Raw genomic sequence first — 21,713 nt, forward strand, 5'->3', positions numbered from 1 at the left:
TTTGCTAAGGAAGCTAGGGGTGTTTATACGTTGGGACATAGAAATCCTTGCCAATAGACGTCGAATACGGAAAATATTATCATAAAGAAAATAGAAAGGTGATATGTCAAAGGACACTAAATGTATTGTAAGTAAATGACGTTTGCATTTAATCGTACAACTCTAATTCTATGGCTGACATCCTTCACAATGGTTTGGTTTGAGATTGTGAATTATAAAATCAAGATAGGGAAAACAATCCATTTGGGGTATTTCTTGACAATCAATATTTACGAACCCTTTTCTGGGGGCACATCCCTACTAAATTATTCTCCATATGCTATTGCCATATATACTAAAGTCCTTGGATTTCAAACAAGTCTCTTGATTCCCTCCACATGGCATACTCAAAATACTCACTTACTTGAGGTGTGTCAGAATGGTAGATTTTTTGCCTCGGGATACACCACTACGCATCCCCATAAATATGTGCACTTGTGTTTCTCGATGAAAGACCCCATGTCAAGTGGTGCATGTGGGAGAGTCGTTTTATCACAGTTCTTTAAAAAAAAACAATAATATAGAATTATGTTGTATTGATTCTCTATGTGGTCTCTTATACTAGCACTATGTCATTTATTGAGCAAATAAATATTTTCTAGAAATTAATCAATTATAATATGAAAATATTTAACCCTAAGGGATTGGTTCAATGGCAATTTCAGACCCATAAGTGGTTAATCCTCGTAGGTCGTGAGTTTGATACTCAGTATGAGCATTAATTCTTGAGAGGCCACCTGCAAGGGCGCACTCTCACTTACCTGGTGTGTGTGATATGGGGGCCTTCCACATTCCCCAAGACTAGTCCTTGGACAAGACCATGGTTCATTGTCTATTTAGAAACTCGAGGAAATAATTTTTTTTTCTCAAATCAACTAGTCCTAATTCTCTCACATGCTTATTTAGTTGTATCGATTTTCTCATTTAATCATCTATGATATATAATGCTGCAACTCATGCGGGTTGGGTCGGATTAGGGATAAATCTGTGCCCAACCCAAACTTGACAAACACCAACCCACACCTTTGCCCAATCTGACCTCAGGTGTTAAATGCTCAACCTGAACCCTACCTAAGTCGGGTTAATATATTCCTCTTTAGTGCTAGGTAATTTAGTATCGGTAAGAGTTTATATAAAAATAAGTAGCGTGTAAATGAACTTAAAATTTACAATTATTTTTCTTAAAAAATTGTTTCAAAAGTTTATATACATAAAATTATAAGTAAATTTTTGGAGAGAAGAAAAATAATAAGATTAACTAAAATAATCATTTTTTATTCATAACCACAATTTTATATAAAAGAAAAATATTTAAAATTATAACATAATCATTGTATGAGAACATAGAATTGAGTCATGTTGGAAAAACATTTATGCTTCCTACACACTTCACGTCAGGATGTGCGGTATGAATTACAATCTTAAGGTCACTTTAGCATTAGTCTATATAATTACACTTAAAACAAAGCATTAATAACGAAGATTGATTATTTATCTAATGAAAATAATTATACATTAGTTTTGATATTTAGATAAACAAAAGCATACATATTGAAATATGAATTATGAGTATGAAAGAAACTAAGATAAGAAATATTTTTAAATTATAATCATATTAAGTTCGGATTCGGGTAAATCGGGTTGGGCGATACCTATGCCCCGCACACAACCCGATTTGAGTCGGGCATTTTTTTTATTGGCCGAACTCAAGTTAGTTGTGCCCAGAGGAGGCCCAAAGTCAGTTTCAACCTAGCGGAATCGGGTTTTGCACGCCCAAGTTGCAGCCCTAATAATATACTTATATTTTGCCTAATGCATTAAAAATCATATGGAGGTAATTCTTTCTTTAAACGTGATCTTTTATTCAAGTATAAAGAATATTGTCTCCATGATTGACCTCAATATTTGACTTTCTAAGAACTCCCCCAAGAGTAAGTTTTGTTGATCTTTACATATTTAAGTACTTCATCCAATATCATTAGTGTTTTTGCCCCTATGTTTCAAATTTATTATTATTATTATTATTGTTTTGGTAGGCGAGTTTTGCATTTATTTATCAAATGTTTGTCATTCTTTTTAATTAAAATGCATTCTTCTTTATCAAAAGATCGCATACCATCGCAAATTCAAAGATCATATTTCTCAGTTGATTTTTTCTTCAAATTCAAGTTCTCCATTCATTGTCTCAAATCATTCAATCTTTTTAATCAATTCATCTATACAATATTATTACATTGCTTGAAGTTTACATAATAATACATGAAGAAATAATGCATCACAACTTTATGACTCCCATCTTAGTGTATCTCGTATCCAATGGTACAAACAATCATCATTATATGGTTGCGATAGAAATATATTACCTAGGGATTCACTAGGGAAGCCAATCTCTTGGAGACTTGTTTGATCCATAAGAACCATGTATTGATCTCTAAAAATTAATATCCTTTTAAGAGAAGCCTCTCCACATTTTGATGAATATTTAAAATTGTCCGTGTTTTGAAACTATGACATGACTTGACATTGATCTTGTCTGGTAGATCAATAAAAATCACTTAAATAATCTCACATTCGATCTCGTAAAAGACCCTTGAATTTTCTCCCCCAAAACCCATCATCATTAACTTCAACAGTAAAAAATGTTTAGTAGTCACTATTTTATGATTTATAATCCTTTTTTAATAGGTCGTGATAATATGACTTGTCCGGTGGCATACTCAATCGACTCATTGACATGGACAAGTTTGGGAACTGTAGATCTGTACGTCTCGGGATACACTATTGTATTTTCCCATAATAGGTGTATCTCGAGGGAGTCGTGTATCCTGAGGTGTACGGATTTACGATTCCCAAACTTGTCATCGTAAATGAGTCGATAGAGTATGCCACTTGGCGAGTCATATTATCAGAACTCTTTTTAATAATAAGATAGTATTTTGACGGATTGTAGAAGTAATAGATTTGTTTTTTTATTAAAAAAAATAATTTTTTTTTTTTACAAATAGTTGAACAATATTGATTGAAGATAAGGATGAATAGAAAAAATAATTTACCATAGAGATTAAAGAGCTTGAAGATGATGAATTTAAGTCAGAGGTTGATGATGGCATTTAAGTCATTTTCAAATTCTCCTGGAATAGACCGAGGTCAAAAGAAGTATTTCATCAATTTCAATAAATAAGGGTATATTAAATATTCACCAAAATGTGGCAAGATATATCTCTAAATAACCAGATATATTTGCAGTTGTTTGGTATTTTTATCTAAATTAAAAAAAAAAAAAAAAAAAAAACAAATGTTTCCTATGTTGGGTGTATTATTACACAAAACAGCAATCATTTGTCCGGTAACCGGTTGCACCTTTGGACCGCACCCATAAGGCGTGGCTTAGCTTAGCTGACACTCTTAGACTGTAAGACAATTTTTAAGGGTCCCCACCAAACTTTGGCCCACAAATATGGGTCTTTTTGCCTCAGCTGCTGCAAATTTCCCATCCAAAACAAGTCCTAAAGTGCAAGAAAAACAAAATAAAGCACAAAACCCTAACCCTAAGTCCCTAACAATAATTTGTTGATCCCCACATACACTCACTGCTACTACTTTAACTGACAGCAAGCACACGGGATGGGTTGGATTGAGACCAATGCGAGGTTATGGATTCAAAACCACTATTTCTCCAATAATCCATTTCTAGTCGGTGGTTTCCCGTTTGGGTTGGTCCATGGGAGGTTTTGGAGAGACCTCTTAATGGTATGAGAAAATTTACTATTTAGACAATTTTTCTATGTGAAGTTAATCACTATTTTGGAAAATTATTGTTTAGTGAGATGTCCTTTTGGATGATAATTTCTTTGGATTTATTCATACTTATATTTTAAAAAAATTGACCTTTTTTTTATCCTTAATTTAATATTTTTTTTAAAATATATTTTAGGACTATTTTTATTATTAACTAAATAAATAAAAGTATTATCATCCAAAAAAAAAAAAAATGTGACGTTTAAGTTTTTTTAGATACCTGCAAAATCAGATGCAGAAAACGAGTCATTTTCGACTATTTTTATCAATCAATAATTCCATGGATGTAGGGTAAGCTTCTCAAGTTTTTATCAACCAATAATTTCATTATCATCAAAACCTTGTTCAAAGGATTTGGGTTGGGTTAAATGAATCTCGTTCCTCCATTTCACTATGTCTAGATCCAGGGAAGATGCCAAGATTTTGTCTATGCAGGGGAATTAAGACCCTTACAAATTTTAAAAATTCTTGTGAGGACGATACCAGTAGATTTATTTTTTCGCAGTTCTTATCAGTCATCAAAACATATGAATTCTTATTTAAAAAATTCTTGTTGGGGTAAATTCCCCCATGGCCCTACTGTAAATCCACTCAAGTCTATATCTATATCAAACAATAGTCAGAAGTTGGAAAATGCTTTTAAGCTTGAAAATTACTTCTTCTTTTCTCGTCCCTTTAATTGGTTGTGATATAGTTTGGTGATGAAAATTAGTTTATGTTTTGTGTTACTTAATTTGTATTGGTTGAAATTGGTTTATGGTTGTGTGACTTTATTCTTAGTAATTGTATATAATTTTTGGTGGTGGAAATGGAATTTATTTTTACAATTAAGATTAGATTTTTATTACATAGGTTGAGCTAGGTTACCTATTTAATAAATGTGTCGGATTTGAGTTTAAGTTTTTAACACAATTATTAAATGAGTCGGGTTTGGGATTGGTACAATTTCATTATACCCTTACCTCAACATAGAGATGTTCATTTGGGTAACCTAGATCAGACCGAAATCAATGTATCAGGTTTTGATCCGGGTTGGGGGTAAATCAAAATCGGGATTGATCTTGAATGGGCCCTGGTTCAACCCAGCCTGGTTGCATAGAGGTGAACCCAAAACCCTACTCGTAACATGTGAAATTGGGTTGAAATCGGTTTAGGTCCAATCCAAGTTTGACCCAATATCCATTAATTTTGTAAAAACAAAATGTATTTTTTACATAATTGAATAATAATTACAAAAATTACAATAACAATTAAAACCTAATAATTACAAAGATTGAAAATTAAGTAATAATAATTTCAAACTAAAATTACAAAGATTGAACATTGAAACCAGGTCAAAGATTGAGTTTGCGGTCCAAGTTTTCGAAGGTTTGATTTTGGTTCGGTTTGGTTTCAGCACCTTAACTCAAGATCGGACCAATAATCATCGATTCTGTCTCGGTCTCAATCTCACAGTCTAGGTAAGTTACCGATTTCAAGTAAAAAAAACTGGTTCGTTCCAGCCTGATTTTTCGATTTTGAATTTTCTGAACACCCCACCCTCAACACAACACAATCCAACCCATTGCTAACCCTAATTGTAATACATGGAGCATAGTTTTAAAATTGACTTACATCACTGAGTTGACTTACTCAATTGAATTTTGAGGTGCCCAAACATACAACCTAGATGAATTAACAACCTTTATCAAGCCTTAGCCAAGTCTGGATTTATCATATTGTAAAATTTTAGCCCAACCCTATCTTCAAAGGCTCAAAATCACGAACCTAAACCTTTATTTTCTCGGGCGGATCAAACTGGAATATTGAGTCAAATTGACTTCCCTAGATAGTATTTCAGATCTAAAGGACATAAATATATGCAGATGTGACCATGGCTTTTTGATCTTTCATGTGTAAAAGAGGTGGTTGAGGTCCGACTAAAACACATCAAGGAGTGGTGCACATGTACTCTCCAATTATTTCCCACCAATTAAGTTTGTATGGTGGGACTAAGGAGCCAAAAATATTTGCAGAAGATCTTGAACAATTATTTAGATATTTTGGCAACCTAACAACCAAGAAAAATATTCAAGTTGGGATTTTTCTAACATCCACCCATGTTTGACATTGTTTGTCAAAGCGTATGGTCAAGATGTTAAGAAAAAAAAAATTGAGAATGAAGAAACAAGAAACAAGACGCAATCACACACAAAAACACATATTTTATGTGATTCTCTCAAGATTGAGGTAAATCTATGGATATCACACCGAATTTTCTATGAAGAGAAAACTCATAATTACAGATTATGCCATTTCATCAAAAAACACTGATTTCGTCTTTGTCTGCATTTCCAACAAATCGAAATGAGAAGAAGAAGATAGTGTATGCGGGGAGGTAAAAATAATTTAGAAAATCTTATTTTCTAAGAATTGATTGTAAACTTACAATCGATCTGGACCATAGATTAGAGTTTTATTTGATGGCCTATATGAATTGTAGAGATATAAGTTGGAAAGAGTGTATACCGAACACGGCCTATATATATATATATTCTACTTAGTAAAACCTATGTAGAGTTTTACCTAAGTAAGACAATTATGGTAGATTTATTTTTTGGTGGCTCGATTGACGGGACGTGTAGCTTGATTAACAGTACGTCTTTATTGACCAATACCATTAGGCTCCATAAACCACAAGATGAGATATTTTGGGGATAGAAAGGAAAAGATTTTCTAAGATCAAATAATGATTGAAACACAATATCAAACATGGTATGGGATGAGAGGCTAATATTCAAGGGAAAGGGAAAGGGAAAAGAAAAGCTAGTATTCAAGAGATCTAAACGAAAAAGGATCCTTCGAATGTTTGATGTTTTACACACAACATCAACATAATTGTAGGTTGGGAGACTAAACATCAAACATAGTTATTTTTACGTGATGAGGTGCAATTGGTTTCTATGTAGTGTGCAACTAGTCTCATTCGTTTGTTTGATGGAGACCCTCAAACAAGGTTTGATGCTAGTATTTTTCATCCAAGACTTTTCTAATCTCAAACGAGGTTTGATTAAGGTGTGATGAAAACTACAAATTTGTTATGATTCAATCCATAAAGATCATTTCATTTGTGAATTTTTAGGAAATTCCTTCATTAGTTTGAGATAGAGCCTTGGATGTGGTTTGAGAAAATATTCTTGTACCTCAAATTCTCAATGGAGAGTCAAACGTTGTTTGAGGCAAGTCTTTTCAAGGGATAATTTTTTTCTGAGATTTACTATTGTCACTCCAATTTTTACTAACGCCGCACCAACCACATGCTATTTTGCCAGTTTGAATAGGTAGGGTGTGGCATTAGTAAGAGTTGGTGTGGCAATAGTAACTATCTTTTCTTTGTAAAACTCTATAGACCCAATAATAGGGATGCAAACGAGCCGGGCTGGGTTGTGGGCCTAAACCCAACTCCAGCCTCTAAACAACGGGCATTTAAAAAGAATAAAAATAAAATAAAATCCTTTAGAATATTTACTATTTACATACCCCTCTATGTTTTGATGAATATTTGAGTTACCCCTGTGTTTTCAAACTGTGACATACGACCTTGACGTTGGTCCACTTTAATAGAAAAATAAAACTGACCTAAAGCCCTCATCTTCAATTTGTATCGTGCAATTAAAAGGGAAAAACATTATTTTTTTGTATGGCTTATTGCCATTGTTGGCTCACATAGCCTGCCACATTGGCCAAATAACACCTCATGCCTTCGAAGTTCTTACCTAGATTAGGTTTAGATTTTATTCTTTTTACTTGATCAAAAGTTTTAAAAACAAATGGTCCCTGGACTCTCAAATTTTAAATTCAAATCTAACAGTGAAATTTACCTTTTTTTAGATTTTATTTGTAAAGTTCTTAAAATTTTAATACTCTATGGAGGTGTGGCTATGAAAGAAGAGTTTATCTACTTCCACATTCAAATATCACGAATAAGATATAATTTTTGAAGTAGAAGATGATGAGATTTTAGATAAAAAAATCAAGGATTTCTACAATTAAGGCGAGTTGAAAACAATGAATAGAACCTAAAACAACCATATTATATATAATTTATCATTAGAGGTTGAAGAACTTGAAGAAGATTGGTTTTGAAAAAAAAAATTCAATAATTTTAATTTGAGCTTTATTCAGGCCGGGTCATAGGCTTGCAGGCCAATTTTAAACCCCTGTACATAGTCAGAAGGTTAGAATACGATTTAAAACGACGAGGGAAAACTTATGAAAAAAACGTTTAAAACAGAAAAATAAATGATAAAAATTAAAAATATATTACAAATTATGAATATATATATATATATATATATCTGAAAATTTATAAAATCAACTTATTATCATTAAATACCATATTTTTACATTTACAAGTCACCAAATTCTATAATATATCAAATCCCACGTTGAAAAATTAATAAATTGTTTTTTTTTTTTTTTTTTAGAAACAAACCCCAAAACAATGGATATAAAACAACAAATTTTTTTTTTTATCGTCACAAATGAAAAGACCATTATTGAAGGAACCCTCTCCATTGGATTACACGTGGTATTATTCTAAGGAGATATTTCAAATTTTGATGAAAATACAGGGGTGTGAAATAAATTCAACATGCCACGTCTCTTGTAATGAGTAGAGTTCCTTCAAAATTTTGGAGTGGCCTCTAATTCCATGATTCACACTCGCAGGGCTTGGAATGTGACTGGTTTATAGTATGGACTAAGAAGACTGTATTTTAAAATGATTTGATTAAGCAAATGATTGAATTGGGAGCCATAGCAGGGGCGTGAACCACTAATTTTACGGAGCCAAAGTAGCAATGCATGGAGTTTTTTTTTCCCCTGAGTCGTGATAATCTGACTAAAAAAATCATACTCGATTGATGTGGTAAGTGCATAGTGTGAAGGTCGATTTTATGATAAATCGATCTTAATCATGAATTCATCATTAAACCCACAAAATAATAAAAAGAACATGAAAAAATAAAAAATACAAATTTTTTTATGTGGTTCAACAAACGTACCTATGTCCACGGGCTTGGAGAATCATTTCATTATAAATCTAAATTTATTATGTGACCTCCCCATCTCTCCTCTTCATCCTCTTTCATTTTCTTCCCTTTTTACAATGACCTTTAGTCATTTAAATAGAGAAACTCTAAAGTGAATTCTAATCTTAGTTAGATTATAATTAAACCTATTACCCGTTAATTGTAGAAGTGAGTTTCTTGCATTAAATCTTAGTCAAACTTTTCTCTGAATATTATTTTGACATTGGAGGTTCTGTAGAACAGGGAACAAGGAAGATATCGAAGAGTTACTGATTATCCAATTGTGAGGAAATAAATCTTGAGGTGATCACGTAACTCACTTCTACAAGTAAGGGATAATAGGGTTAATTATAATTTAACCAAGAATATGATTCTTTTTAGGGATATTCTACTTAAAGGGCTAAAGACCACTATAAAAATGAAGGAAGATGAAAGATGAGAAAGGGGGGAGACCAAGGAGGTCATGTAATAAATTAAGATTTATAATGAAATGGCTCCCCGAACCTATGGTCGTAGGCACGTTTATCGAATCACGTAAAAAATCCTCGTCTTATTTATATTTTCATGTTCTTTCTATTATTTTATGAGTTTAATGATGAATTGTGATTGAGGTCGATTTATCACAGAATCGACCTCCATAGATCTTTTTCTTTGGGATACATAAGGGAAAAGTCTATGATTATATGCACTTGCCATTTTTTTGCTCACAACACCCCAAAAATCGTTTGACATGTCATGCAAATAATGTAATCACTAAGAGAGAATTTATATCTCCTACCATAGTGGAAAAATGAAAATTCCTGATCAGATCACTTTGTGGCATTAAAAACATGATCTGATGCTATGGTCTGGTAGATGATGAAATTCTATGAACTTAAAAAAAAAAGTTCTTTTTTTCGTTGAATTTTAATTTTAAATTTGAGTGTTCGGTAGACGATCATTTTCAACACCTTGGATTCGATTTTTTTTTTTTTTTTTTTCTTAAATATGAGTATTTACCTGAAATCTAGAAGGCTATGGTGCTAAATTGCCAATGTGATAATTCATGTGAACCCAACAATCCATTTTAAGATTTGAAATCTTAAAATTAAAATTTATTGACAGAAAATGTATGGGCGGGAGAGAGAAATTCTCTCTCCATTGCTTACATCATTTGCATCACATGTCAAACTTGTGTTGGGCTATGAACAAATTTACTCACATTATTGTGAGTTAAAAATCACTCTGGACAGGGCTGATCTATCTATTGCAATTTTATTACAAAAACTCTAAGTGATTTGTTGTTCACAACCCAACAACCGTTAGACATGTGGCACAAATGACATAAGCAATAAGATAGATAATTTCTCTCTCCTATCGAAGATAGAAAAATGAAAATTTCTTATTGGATCACTTTGTGGCATTCAAAAACACGATCCGATGCCATGGTGTTGTAGAGGACAAAATTTTATGAACTTAAAAATGAAAAAACGAAAAAGAAAGAAAGAAAGATAACTAGGTTATATTTAACCATTGAATTTTAATTTTAAATTTTGGTGATGCACCATAACCATCTATTTTCAACAATTTAGATTAAGCTCAAAAAACTTCTTTTTTTATTTATCATTTATTTATTTATTTATTTTTAATATGGGTATTTTAATGAAATTTAGAAGGCTGTAGTGCTAGGTTGCAAATGTGATCATTCATGTGAGCTCAACAATCGATTTTAAGATTTGAGATATTAAAAGAGTGTGCTGGGTGACACAGGATTTATTGCGATTCTCACAATTCTCACATGGAGATGCATACAAACTGTAAATTGTTTTTGCTTCAATCACGAGGAAACACATCTACGGTTATGTGAGTACCCCATGTCAAAATTGTGAGAATCCCAGTAAATCCTATGTAACCTCAGCATTAGTGATCTTAAAATTAAAATTTGTGTGCAGGGGAGTCCGAGCAGGAGAGAAAAATGATCTCTTTATTGCTTATGTCATTTCAGTCGCATGTCAAACAGCTGTTGGGTTTGCTCACGGTTTTGTGACAAAAAAAATAATCACTCCAAAAAACTCTCTTCCCAACGAGTTTGTCACTCAGCAAACCTTACTTTTTGAATCAGACTATCATGACTAATTAATAAGATTTCAAATCTTACTTAAGATTATTGGACCCACATGGATTACCAAATAGGCAATCTAACACTATAACTTCCTATATTTCATGAAAAAACTCAGATTCAAAGAAAAAATTGTGTTTAAAATGGGTGGCTATCAAACTCCCGAATTTAAAACTAATATTAAACAGTGATTTTTTTTTTTCCAAAGTCATTAGAATTTTGTCCTCTGTAATCTTGTGAAATCAAATCATATTTTTGGATGTCACAAATTAATAGAGTGATGTAGTTAGGATCTACTCCAAGATTTGTTGAATAATATATTAACCATATCAATTTAAATATTACATGGATCCCCCATATAAACTTACCACTAAGCCTAAGTGATTGTTGTTGTTTTATAAATACATAACAATATATATATATGGGAAATGTTCAGCACCAAACATTTAGGCAAAATATTTTTCAAAACATGGGTTAGAAGTTTTGGAATGGGCTGATTTTTGTTGAGGATGATCTCTACAGTGAGCAGATCATCATCACTAAAAATCAGCCCATTCCTAAAATTCTAATCCCATAAAAAATGATTTACAAAAAATGGACGGTCCACTATTTTTCAACTTGTAAACATGGGGTTAGAAGTTTTGGAATGGGCTGATTTTTGGTGATGATGATCTCATCATCGTAGAGATCATCCTCACCGAAAATCAATCTATTCCAAAACTTCTAACCCATGTAGGACAAAAATGATTGGCTAAAATGTTGGCCAAAATGTTTGGTGCTTAACGGGACCCTATATATATATGGGAGCGGTTCGGCAGCCATAAAGTTTGCCAAACATTTTTTGTTAATCACTTTTGATGGGGTTAGAAGTTTTGGAATGAGCTGATTTTTTGTGAGGATGATCTCTATGAAACTTCTAACCCTAGTTTACAAGTTGAAGAATCATGGACCGTCCAATTTTTGTAAATCACTTTTGATGGGGTTAGAAGTTTTGGAATATGTTGATTTTTTGTGAGGATGATCTCCTCATCATAGAGATCATCCTCACAAAAAATCAGCTCATTCCAAAACATCTAACCCATATTTTGAAAAATGTTTGACACTTAGGGCTGCTGAACCGTCCCCCATATATATATATATATATTATATATGGGTAGCGTTCAATGGCTAACTTTTTGGCAAAACATGAGTTAGGTAGAGATCATCCTCACCAAAAATCAGCCCATTCCAAAACTTCTAACCCATGTTTACAAGTTGAAAAATCGTGGACTGTCCATTTTTTAAATTATTTTTTATGGGGTTAGAAGTTTTGGAATGGGCTGATTTTTGGTGATGATGATCTCCTCACCGTAGAGATCATCCTCACAAAAAATCAGTCCATTCCAAAACTTCTAACTCATGTTTTGAAAAAAGTTTTGCCAAAAAGTTTGCTAAAAAGTTTGCCATTGAACGTGACCTTATATATATATAGGGTCCCGTTCAGCACCCTAAGCTTTACCACACACTTAACAAACGTGTTTTGTCTTACATGGGTTAGAAGTTTTGGAATGGGCTGATTTTTGGTGAGGATGATCTCTATGGTGAGGAGATCATACTCACCAAAAATCAGCTCATTCCAAAACTTCTAACCCCATCAAAAATGATTTACAGAAAATGGACGGTCCACAATTTTTCAACATGTAAACATGGGGCTAAACATTTCGGAATGGGCTGATTTTTGGGGAGGATGATCTTCTAATCATAGAGATCATCTTCACCAAAAATCAGCCCATTCCAAAACTTTTAACCCATGTAGGACAAAAAATGTTTGTTAAAGTGTGTGGTAAAACTTAGGGTGCTGAACATTTCCCATATATATATGGGAAATGTTCAACACCCTACGCTTTACCCTACACTTTACCAAACGTGTTTTGTCCTACATGGGTTAGAAGTTTTGAAATGGGCTGATTTTTTGTGAGGATGATCTCTACGATTAAAAGATCATCCTCACAAAAATAAGTCTATTCCGAAATTTCTAACCCCATGTTTACAAGTTGAAAAATCGTGGACCGTCCATTTTTTGTAAACCATTTTTTATGGGGTTAGGACTTTTGGAATGGGCTGATTTTTGGTGAGGATAATCTCCTCACCAAAAATCAGCCTATTCCAAAACTTCTAACTCATGTAGGACAAAACACATTTGGTAAAACGTAGGGTAAAGTGTAAGGTGGTGAACAGGACCCTATATATATATATATATAGAGAGAGAGAGAGTCACGCTCAGCAACAAACATTTTGGCAAAACATTTTTCAAAACATGGGTTAGAGGTTTTGGAATAGGCTGATTTTTTGTGAGGATGATCTCTACGGTGAGGAGATCATCCTCACCAAAAATCAACCCATTCCAAAACTTCTAACTCATGTTTTGCCAAAATGTTTGTTGCTGAACATTTCCCATATATATATATATATATATATAGGAGCGGTTCGGCAACCCTAAAGTTTGCCAAGTTTGGTGCCAAACATTTTTTGTAAATCACTTTTGATGGGATTAGAAGTTTTGGAATAGGTTGATTTTTTGTGAGGATGATCTCTATGGTGAAGAGATCATCCTCACAAAAAATCAACTCATTTTGAAACTTCTAACCCTAGTTTACAAGTTGAAGAATCGTGGACTGTTCAATTTTTGAAAATCATTTTTGATGGGATTAGAAATTTTGGAATGGGCTGATTTTTGGTGATGATGATCTCCTCACTGTAGACATCATCCTCACCAAAAACCAACCCATTCCAAAACTTTTAACTCATGTTTTGAAAAATGTTTTGTCAAAAAGTTGGCCCTTGAATTCCACCCTATATATATAGGTCCCGTTCAGCAACCAACATTTTGGCAAAACATTTTTCAAAACATGGGTTAGAGGTTTTGGAATGGGCTGATTTTTGGTGAGGATGATCTCTACGGTGGGCTGATTTTTGGTGAGGATGATCTCTACGGTGAGGAGATCATCCTCACCAAAAATCAGCCCATTCCAAAACTTCTAGCCCCAATTTACAAGTTAAAAAATCGTGGACCGTTCATTTTTTGTTAATCATTTTTGATGGGGTTAGAAGTTTTGGAATGGACTGATTTTTGGTGATGATGAGACCTCACCAAAAATCTGCCCATTCCAAAACCTCTAACCCATGTTTTGAAAAATGTTTTGCCAAAATGTTTATTGCTGAATATTTCCCTCTATGTATATATTATCAAAGTGGGGCAGGACGGGACAAATCAAATCGATTTTTGATTTTTAATATCAAAACTATCCCAAAATCGTTTAAGATGGTAAAAATCCGACCGAACTGGGTTGGGGCAAAATTGCCATTCCAACTCCAAGTTTTGCTGGTACCAAAGTTGATAAAGTAAGGTTTGTTTTGTAATAAGTTTCAGAAAGGAAAGTTCCCTTGCAATTGTCAGAACTCTGGTTTTTTAAAATAAAAATAAAAATGCAATAGTTAGGTCTGCCGAGAAAATCTCAGTCATTATTTTTTCCTTCGCGGCCTGAAGATTGAAGAATTGAAGTAGGAAGTTGGAAGTTTGACTTATTTATGATAAAAGTCAAATATTTCAAATCAGCAACTCCAAGGAGCTTCGGTCTTTTTGCCAAGTGGCAGATCTATTTTGGTCATGAGGTGACGTGGCGAAAGGATTCCATTTTATTGCTGACTCAGCTGTGACGTACTAGACTCCCAGTACAGTTCTATCCTGCTCTGCCAGTCCAGAAACTCTACCCTCAATTTATCATCATGATCACGTTGACTTGTTCGTATGATTTTTGAACTGCGAGAACTTTTCACATTGTAATTATTCGCTCTGAAAATCGGATCTCTCTCTCTCACGTGGATCCTCAAAATCCAAAAACCAGATGACAAACATCTCGATTTCTCAAAACTCCATTAAAACAAGCACAGATTTTTCTCCTTATTTTCTTTTCCGCCATTAAAGCTCGAAATGTCTGTTTTCTTTATTTCTTTCTGCCTCATAAGTGAAGATCTCTACCAGTCTCATATCTATAAATCCATTAGTATTGGTTTCAGACCTCTGGATTCATTCAAGCTTCAATAAAAATTCGTCAATCGCACAAAACACCAAAAAGGAAGAAACTTTGATTGGTGAGAGAGGGAATATGGGATCGTTTGAAGGACATGTTCTTCCAGGAACCTTGTTTCTATTAGTTGGAGTTTGGCACGTGTGGAGTTCCATTGCAAGGTACATGTCGAACCCTAGATCATTTAGGGTTAGGGTTTGGAATTCTGTTCCAGGATTGGATGGGAAACTGAAGTATCTTGAACTTTACTTGGTGGTTATTGGAGCTTTCATCGATATGTGCATAGAGCTTCTATACTCAACCCATCTCAAATTCTTCGTTAATGGCGTCTTGAATCCATCTCACATGAATGATTTCGAACACTCTGGGATGCTTCTCATGTTCTTCATCTTTGGTGTCGTGGCCCTGCTTTCGGAGAAAACCAGGTACCGATCGAGCCTTCTTCTACCTATCTATTCTTCTTCTTAATTGACTTTTTTTTTTACTCCAAGGCGTGAAGAGTGACTTAGATGTACCCCTTAAGGTTTTCGTGAATACTTGATATACCCCTATGTTTTCAAACTCATGACATGCGCCTTGATCCTGGTCTACTCTAATACACTTAGGTAAAATGACGTAATTGCCCTCATCTTTGAATATGTAGCCAAAAACCAAGTCCCGTCCTTTTTTTCACGTTCCTCATCTTCAAACCTAGGAGAACAAGATAGAATTTTTGGAAAACAAGAAAATGATGGAATGAGGTTGAATAGATTAGAAATATTAAAAGCTTGAAGTTTGGCAAATTTTTGGTTGAAACATTTATGGTTTTTGGTTTAAAGATGAGGATATTTAAGTCATTTTCAGTAGTCTATAACAGAAGAATCAGGTCAAAGAAAATGTCATCAATTTGTAAATATAGTAGTACCACAAAAATTTCACCAAAATATGGAGGGTTATGGCTAAATAACATGTTTTTTTAATAAAAATACCAGAAAGGGCCTTTTTATTTTTGTTTTAAGATGTTACTTTTGTAAGTGAAAAAAAGGGTATTTTTATTTTTATGAAAAAGAAATGGTAGGAGAAAGATCTAAGGAGTGAGAAACATTTAAAACTTGTTTTGATGTCTCGTCTTGTATACGAACGAGATCGAGTCATCTCGAATGAATTTTTTGATACATTTGACTCGTCTCATTCAACAATGAGACAAATGAACCATGATTTTAAATCTCATCCAGTACATTTGACTTGTCCATCTGTCTCGTTGGCAGATGATACTGAGATGCATTGGACAAGTTGTCTTGAGGTCTCGGATGAGATTTAAAACCATGGTGAGAAAGAATAATTTTGAAGTGACCTCAAGATTGGACCTCGCATCGCACACCCTGACGTGAAAGTGTATGCAAGCCATAGATTTTTCCTTGAGATATGAGTGAAAAAGCATATATGGTTCCTATCCACTCATGTTAAGATGTGCGATGTGAGATCCCATCTTTGAAGTCACTCCAGCACGACTCAGTGAGAAAAGCACTTCCACGTTTCCCATCCCAAAACTTGCCTATTTTCTTTATCAATCAATGCTTTAGAAATCAAAATCATGATCAGACTGAATATTTTTCAAATTAGTCGGAGCACACTTGGACCATGGATCAATTTGGTTGGACCCATGTATATTTATTTAAAAACTTAAAAATATGTAATTTTTTTTCTTAAAACACTGGTTTTGGGTTGTGTACATATCCAACCAAGGAATGGCTCTAACACTTTCATATAAGTGGACCCAAAAGAGTGTCTCTGAACACATTCTCTAAAGGATTTAATGTTTTAAATGTTCGATAAAATAGTTATGATAGACAATAAACTAAAAGAAAGTTGATTGAGATGGTGTGGACATTTTCAATGAACATCAATTTATAGTGTGAGTTAGGAAAAAAATTCATACAATTGAGTCACGATCCAGAATGGTGTCCCATTCCTATACATAAGAATGGTGTCTATGTGGCATGTTTGGATCGGAGAATATACACATTGGGCTGCATGCACGGCTTAAATAAGAGCCCGACAACTGAAATGTGCCACCGTTCCTTTTTTACAGGAACGGGACACTTTATTGGATCCCGAGTCATTATAATTTCATTAGAAGTAGTACTATTGCACGAGACTCCCTCAGAATTCCACACTTGGGACTGCTTAATGGATTAATCGAACAGATCACATTAAGAATTCCCTCATGAATGTTCGTCATCTGATAATAATCATTTTAATTGCTCTAACTCGAATAAGCCACATTCCACATGTCCCTGTAGGTATCTCCCCATGCCAGAAGGAGCTCTATGTTTGATTGCTGCCACAGCTTTCTGTGCTGAGTATCTCTTATTCTACTTTCACTCTACCACACATAAAGGCCTTGAGGGGTACTACCACCTTCTCCTAGTCATCATCATTGCTTTCTGCATAATCTCCACGGTAGCTGGAGCCCTCATCCCTACTAACTTCCCCGTCGACTTAACCATCGGTGTCTCTATCACTCTCCAAGGCCTCTGGTTCTATCAAACAGCCTTCACTCTTTATGGGCCCATGATGCCCGATGGGTGTCTTCTGAAGGATGATAATATCTCATGTCAATCAACGGACAGTCAGGTCCGAGGAGAGTTGCTTGCCAATTTCCAGCTCTTCACCATGGTCTTTTGTGTCTTTGTTGCTGTTGTGGTGTCATATGGTTTTGCAGCTTCAAGATATGGGCATTCAGAGCTGTGGAGATTACATCCTGCTGAAGATGGATTAGATAGAGATTAAAGAGGTAAATCACCATTTTCTTTATAATCTACTTACCTCTTAAGATTTTATGATCTATTAAAACATTTTATGATACCATGAGAAAATATAGTTGATTAGCGCTCTTACCACTCAAGAGAATCCCATGTTGGTGATCTCCTAAGGACGACGCCGACGACAACAACAACAACAGCAACAAAGCATTATCCCAAAGATTTGGGCCTGGGGCCTGACTAAACAAATCATGTTCTTCCATTCCACTCTGTCCACAGCCAAGTCTTTATGTTATAGAGAGTGAGTTCAGGTCTACTTTATGACACCATCCAAGTTCTTTTAGGTCACTCTTTTAGGATTTAGCTTTGACTATTTCTTCTAATTGGGGTAGTAATCGTTGGAAAAACTCCAACCTTTAACCCGAGATACAAAAACTATTGAAGAGAACGAACAAGAAAGAAAATAACAAGGACAAAACCACGAAGCCAAATTGATTCCACTATGCTCAAATGCCAAAAAGAAAATTAAAGGTGTGTTTGAAAGCGAGAGTTAATCGAAGTTGGAGTTGGAATTGGTGGAGTTAGTTATAACTCCTTGAATAAACTCTAATGTTTAGTTTATCTACGAATTGAGCCTAGGAATTATAAAAAACCTTCAACCCTTGTATTTTGCTACGATCGGCTATGACTCAGACAAGTCAATTTGGTTTTATGTAATTAATTTTAATCATTAATTTAAATATTTATTATATTAAATAAATGTGATTTTGTAATTAAATATTTTCTTATTATTTTATTTCAATATAAATTATAATTATTTAAATATAAAATTCATTTAATAAATAATGAAAGTGAGTTAAACGATTAATTTACGTAATGACTGAATGAGTCAATTCAATGTTTGGGATGAAACTGTATGTTAAGATTTAGAATAAGTCTAACCTTACTAACTTAGCAAGATTTCCAATCTTACTAAAGGTAGTTGAGATCTCTTTATAGCATCCAAAAGCATGAGCTGATGCCACATGGATGTAGAGGACGAAATTCTATAAATTTTGAAGAAAACAAAATTTATAAAAAGTTATTTTCCATCATTAAATTTTAATTTTAAATTTGGGAGTTCGATAGTTGTCCTTTTTCAAAGTAACATATCATTTGGATCTAGGCAAATATAAGGATGAATCTGTATCTGACCCGGATCCGACACGGGTTAAGGGACATCAACCCATATTTTTTTCGGATTTACTCCAAAGGTCCAAACCCGCTAAATTCAGATCACTCGGGTTAAGGGACATCAACCCATATTTCTTGTTTGGACTCGAATAGATGACATCCTTCACAGGGTAAACCACTGCATCACAGTCCTCTCCACTGATTCCAACACTTCTTGCATATCCTTATGTCTAATCCCAAATTTGTGGATGGAAACTTAAATTTAATTTCATTATTGAACTAGAATTAGAGGTTGATGTTCTGTCAAGGCACCATTGTGTCTTTGATCCGACAAAAATAAAAGAAAAAGAAAAAGAAAGAAGAGAGGCAAGTACTGTCTCCATATCTTCTCAACACTTTATTTTTAGGGTTTCTCTAGCTTTCATTAGAACCTTATATAAGCTTGCAACAAAGCACTCCTTTATTTTGTTTTTTTAGTGTTCCTATTGCTTCTCTGAGAAGTTCAAAAGGACATTTTTATTTTTTTTTTAACTTTGTTTTTAGATGGGTTTCAAAACTTGTCTGAGACCAAAATGTATTGCCCGAGTCGTCTCGGTACCGCCCAGCACGAGACAGATTGACAAGTCAATGTATTGGACAAGATTTAAAATCCACGTTCATTTTTCTCATTGTTGAACGAGACGTCTCAAACGTATCAGAAAACTCATGTAAGACAACTCGGTCTCATTCACAGAAGAGACGAGCCGTCAAGATAAGTTTTAAAAACCATAGATGGGAATAGGATTCATTGATTTTGTAAAATATTATTGGCTAAATTGTTCATGTTGGTTTTCCCTTTGACATCTTGACTGGGTTGTTATGTCAATCTTCAAAGTACTTTAAATGTGGTTGTATCTGAACTTTGTTCAATTGTTGTAGGCTAAACACCTTGAAGAACACAAATCTCAGGATCCAAGTTATCTTTTAATATTGTTGAAGAGAAAGATTGGCAAGGAAAGTACACAAACAGGCACGTATGATTCCAAAATTATTGGCGCCGAGCCATCAACACGTCTTCTTTTTTATCGAAATGGATTTTTACCCATTTTGTATTTTGTATTTTTTTTATTATTACCAATATTGATTTACCATTATATTCTTGTTTTGAGTTACATACAAATGATCATGTATAAAAGTATAAATAAAATCACAAAGTGACTTTACAGATTGTATTCCTTTTTTACAAAAATAAATAAATACCAAAACCAGTACATTTCCTTTCCAACAAGAACAAATATAGCTTAACCAAAACCCAAGGTTGAAGACTCAACTTTTTTGTAGGGCAGAGGGGTCAAGGGTTTTTGGCAAGAGGTTGAAAAAATAGGTATTTAGGTCATTTTCAGTTAACCTGTCATAGAAGACCACAGTCAAAGATCCCAAATATTCACCCATAAATAAACCTAGAGCCAACCCACTAAATCAAAATTATTATATAGGAATCTAACAAATTCTTGATTTCTGCAACGTAGAGTTACCTTAACATGTGACTGACATAAATATTTCTAAAAATAGGTTTATAAAAATTCCATAGGTAATAGGTTTATGGTAATGGAAGTAGGGTTATTTGCTACATTAACTTATGTTTTTGGACAAAATTGCCCTCACTTACAATTTCTTTAATAAATATTTAAAAAATAATATTCTAAATTGTAACTTTCACTCTCCCAACATTTTATACCATCTCAATAGAGAGAAAGAGAGATTCATTCTCTATACCAAAACTAACCCAAAAGTCATTGGGGTTTACCAAATAAACCCTACATTTGACTAATAACATTAAATCTTGTAGATCTATACACCCTCTTATTCGATCCACGATCTAATGAAGATTTCTATCAAATGTTATCGGTCTCTCATCTATTTCTTTCAATTCTTTTTTAAATCATTTATATATTCTTATAGTCCTGATATATTTTTCACCAATAGTTATATAAATAGAAAATGATAGAAAAAAATTGATTTCAAGGAATTTTTACAATTTTATTCATGAAATTTACCCAATTTTGAACATTGGACATTGGAATGTATTATAGTATTGCGGCTCAACGGTACCTCTCGTTGAGGTTCGACGTTGTGGATATTTTTCACTTACAGAAACTTTTATTAGACAATTTCATTGAGATTCTACAATAGGTACCATTATGCCTCAATGCTATAAATATATTTCAATGTCAAGGTTCAACTCTAGGTAAATTTTATGAACAAAACTATAAAAATTTCATGAAATTAATTTTTTTTTATCTATCATTTTTCATTTATATAGCTATGAATGATAAATATATCAAAACTATAAAAATATATTCAAATGATTTAAAAAAAAATGAAAGAAATAGAGGAGAGATCAATGACATTTGATAGAAATCTTCAACAGATCGTAGATCAAACAAGAGAGTGTGGAGATCTAATAAGTTCTATATTGTTCCTCAAATTTAGAACCTCTTTGATGAACTCCAATCTCTCTCTCTCTCTCTCTCTCTCTCTCTCTCTCTATATATATATATATATATATATATATATATATATGTATAGACACACACAAAAGTGCCAAGGTAACACTGCTGCAAAGCAATCTTTGATTTGAATTTCATTAAACGAATCTTGTTCTTCCATTCCACTCCATCCAAAGCTAAATCTTTCGTTATTCAGTAAGATTTTATATCTACTTGCACTATCTCCATCCACA

General features: G+C 33.6%; 1 protein-coding gene across 1 annotated transcript; it reads left to right on the plus strand.

The window, feature by feature from the left end:
- Nucleotides 1–14,783: 14,783 nt before the first annotated feature.
- On the plus strand, nt 14,784–20,124 carry LOC147391681 (uncharacterized). Its single transcript, XM_086417144.1, has 3 exons — nt 14,784–15,499; nt 17,357–17,850; nt 19,910–20,124. The coding sequence occupies exons 1-2, from the start codon at nt 15,153–15,155 to the stop codon at nt 17,844–17,846; spliced, it is 837 nt and encodes a 278-aa protein (XP_086273270.1). The 5' UTR covers nt 14,784–15,152; the 3' UTR covers nt 17,847–17,850; nt 19,910–20,124.
- Nucleotides 20,125–21,713: the final 1,589 nt, after the last annotated feature.

This window comes from Akebia trifoliata, chromosome 11 (assembly GCF_017979445.1).
Source record: "Akebia trifoliata isolate Shusen 1 chromosome 11, ASM1797944v1, whole genome shotgun sequence".
Taxonomy (NCBI): domain Eukaryota; kingdom Viridiplantae; phylum Streptophyta; class Magnoliopsida; order Ranunculales; family Lardizabalaceae; genus Akebia; species Akebia trifoliata.

What these genes read in the sequence shown, in the direction of transcription:
- LOC147391681 (XM_086417144.1), top strand. Translation starts at nt 15,153, where the DNA reads ATGGGATCGTTTGAAGGACATGTTCTTCCAGGAACCTTGTTTCTATTA. An exon ending in CTGCTTTCGGAGAAAACCAG is followed by an intron (nt 15,500 to 17,356) that starts GTACCGATCGAG and finishes ATGTCCCTGTAG; the next exon opens with GTATCTCCCCATGCCAGAAG.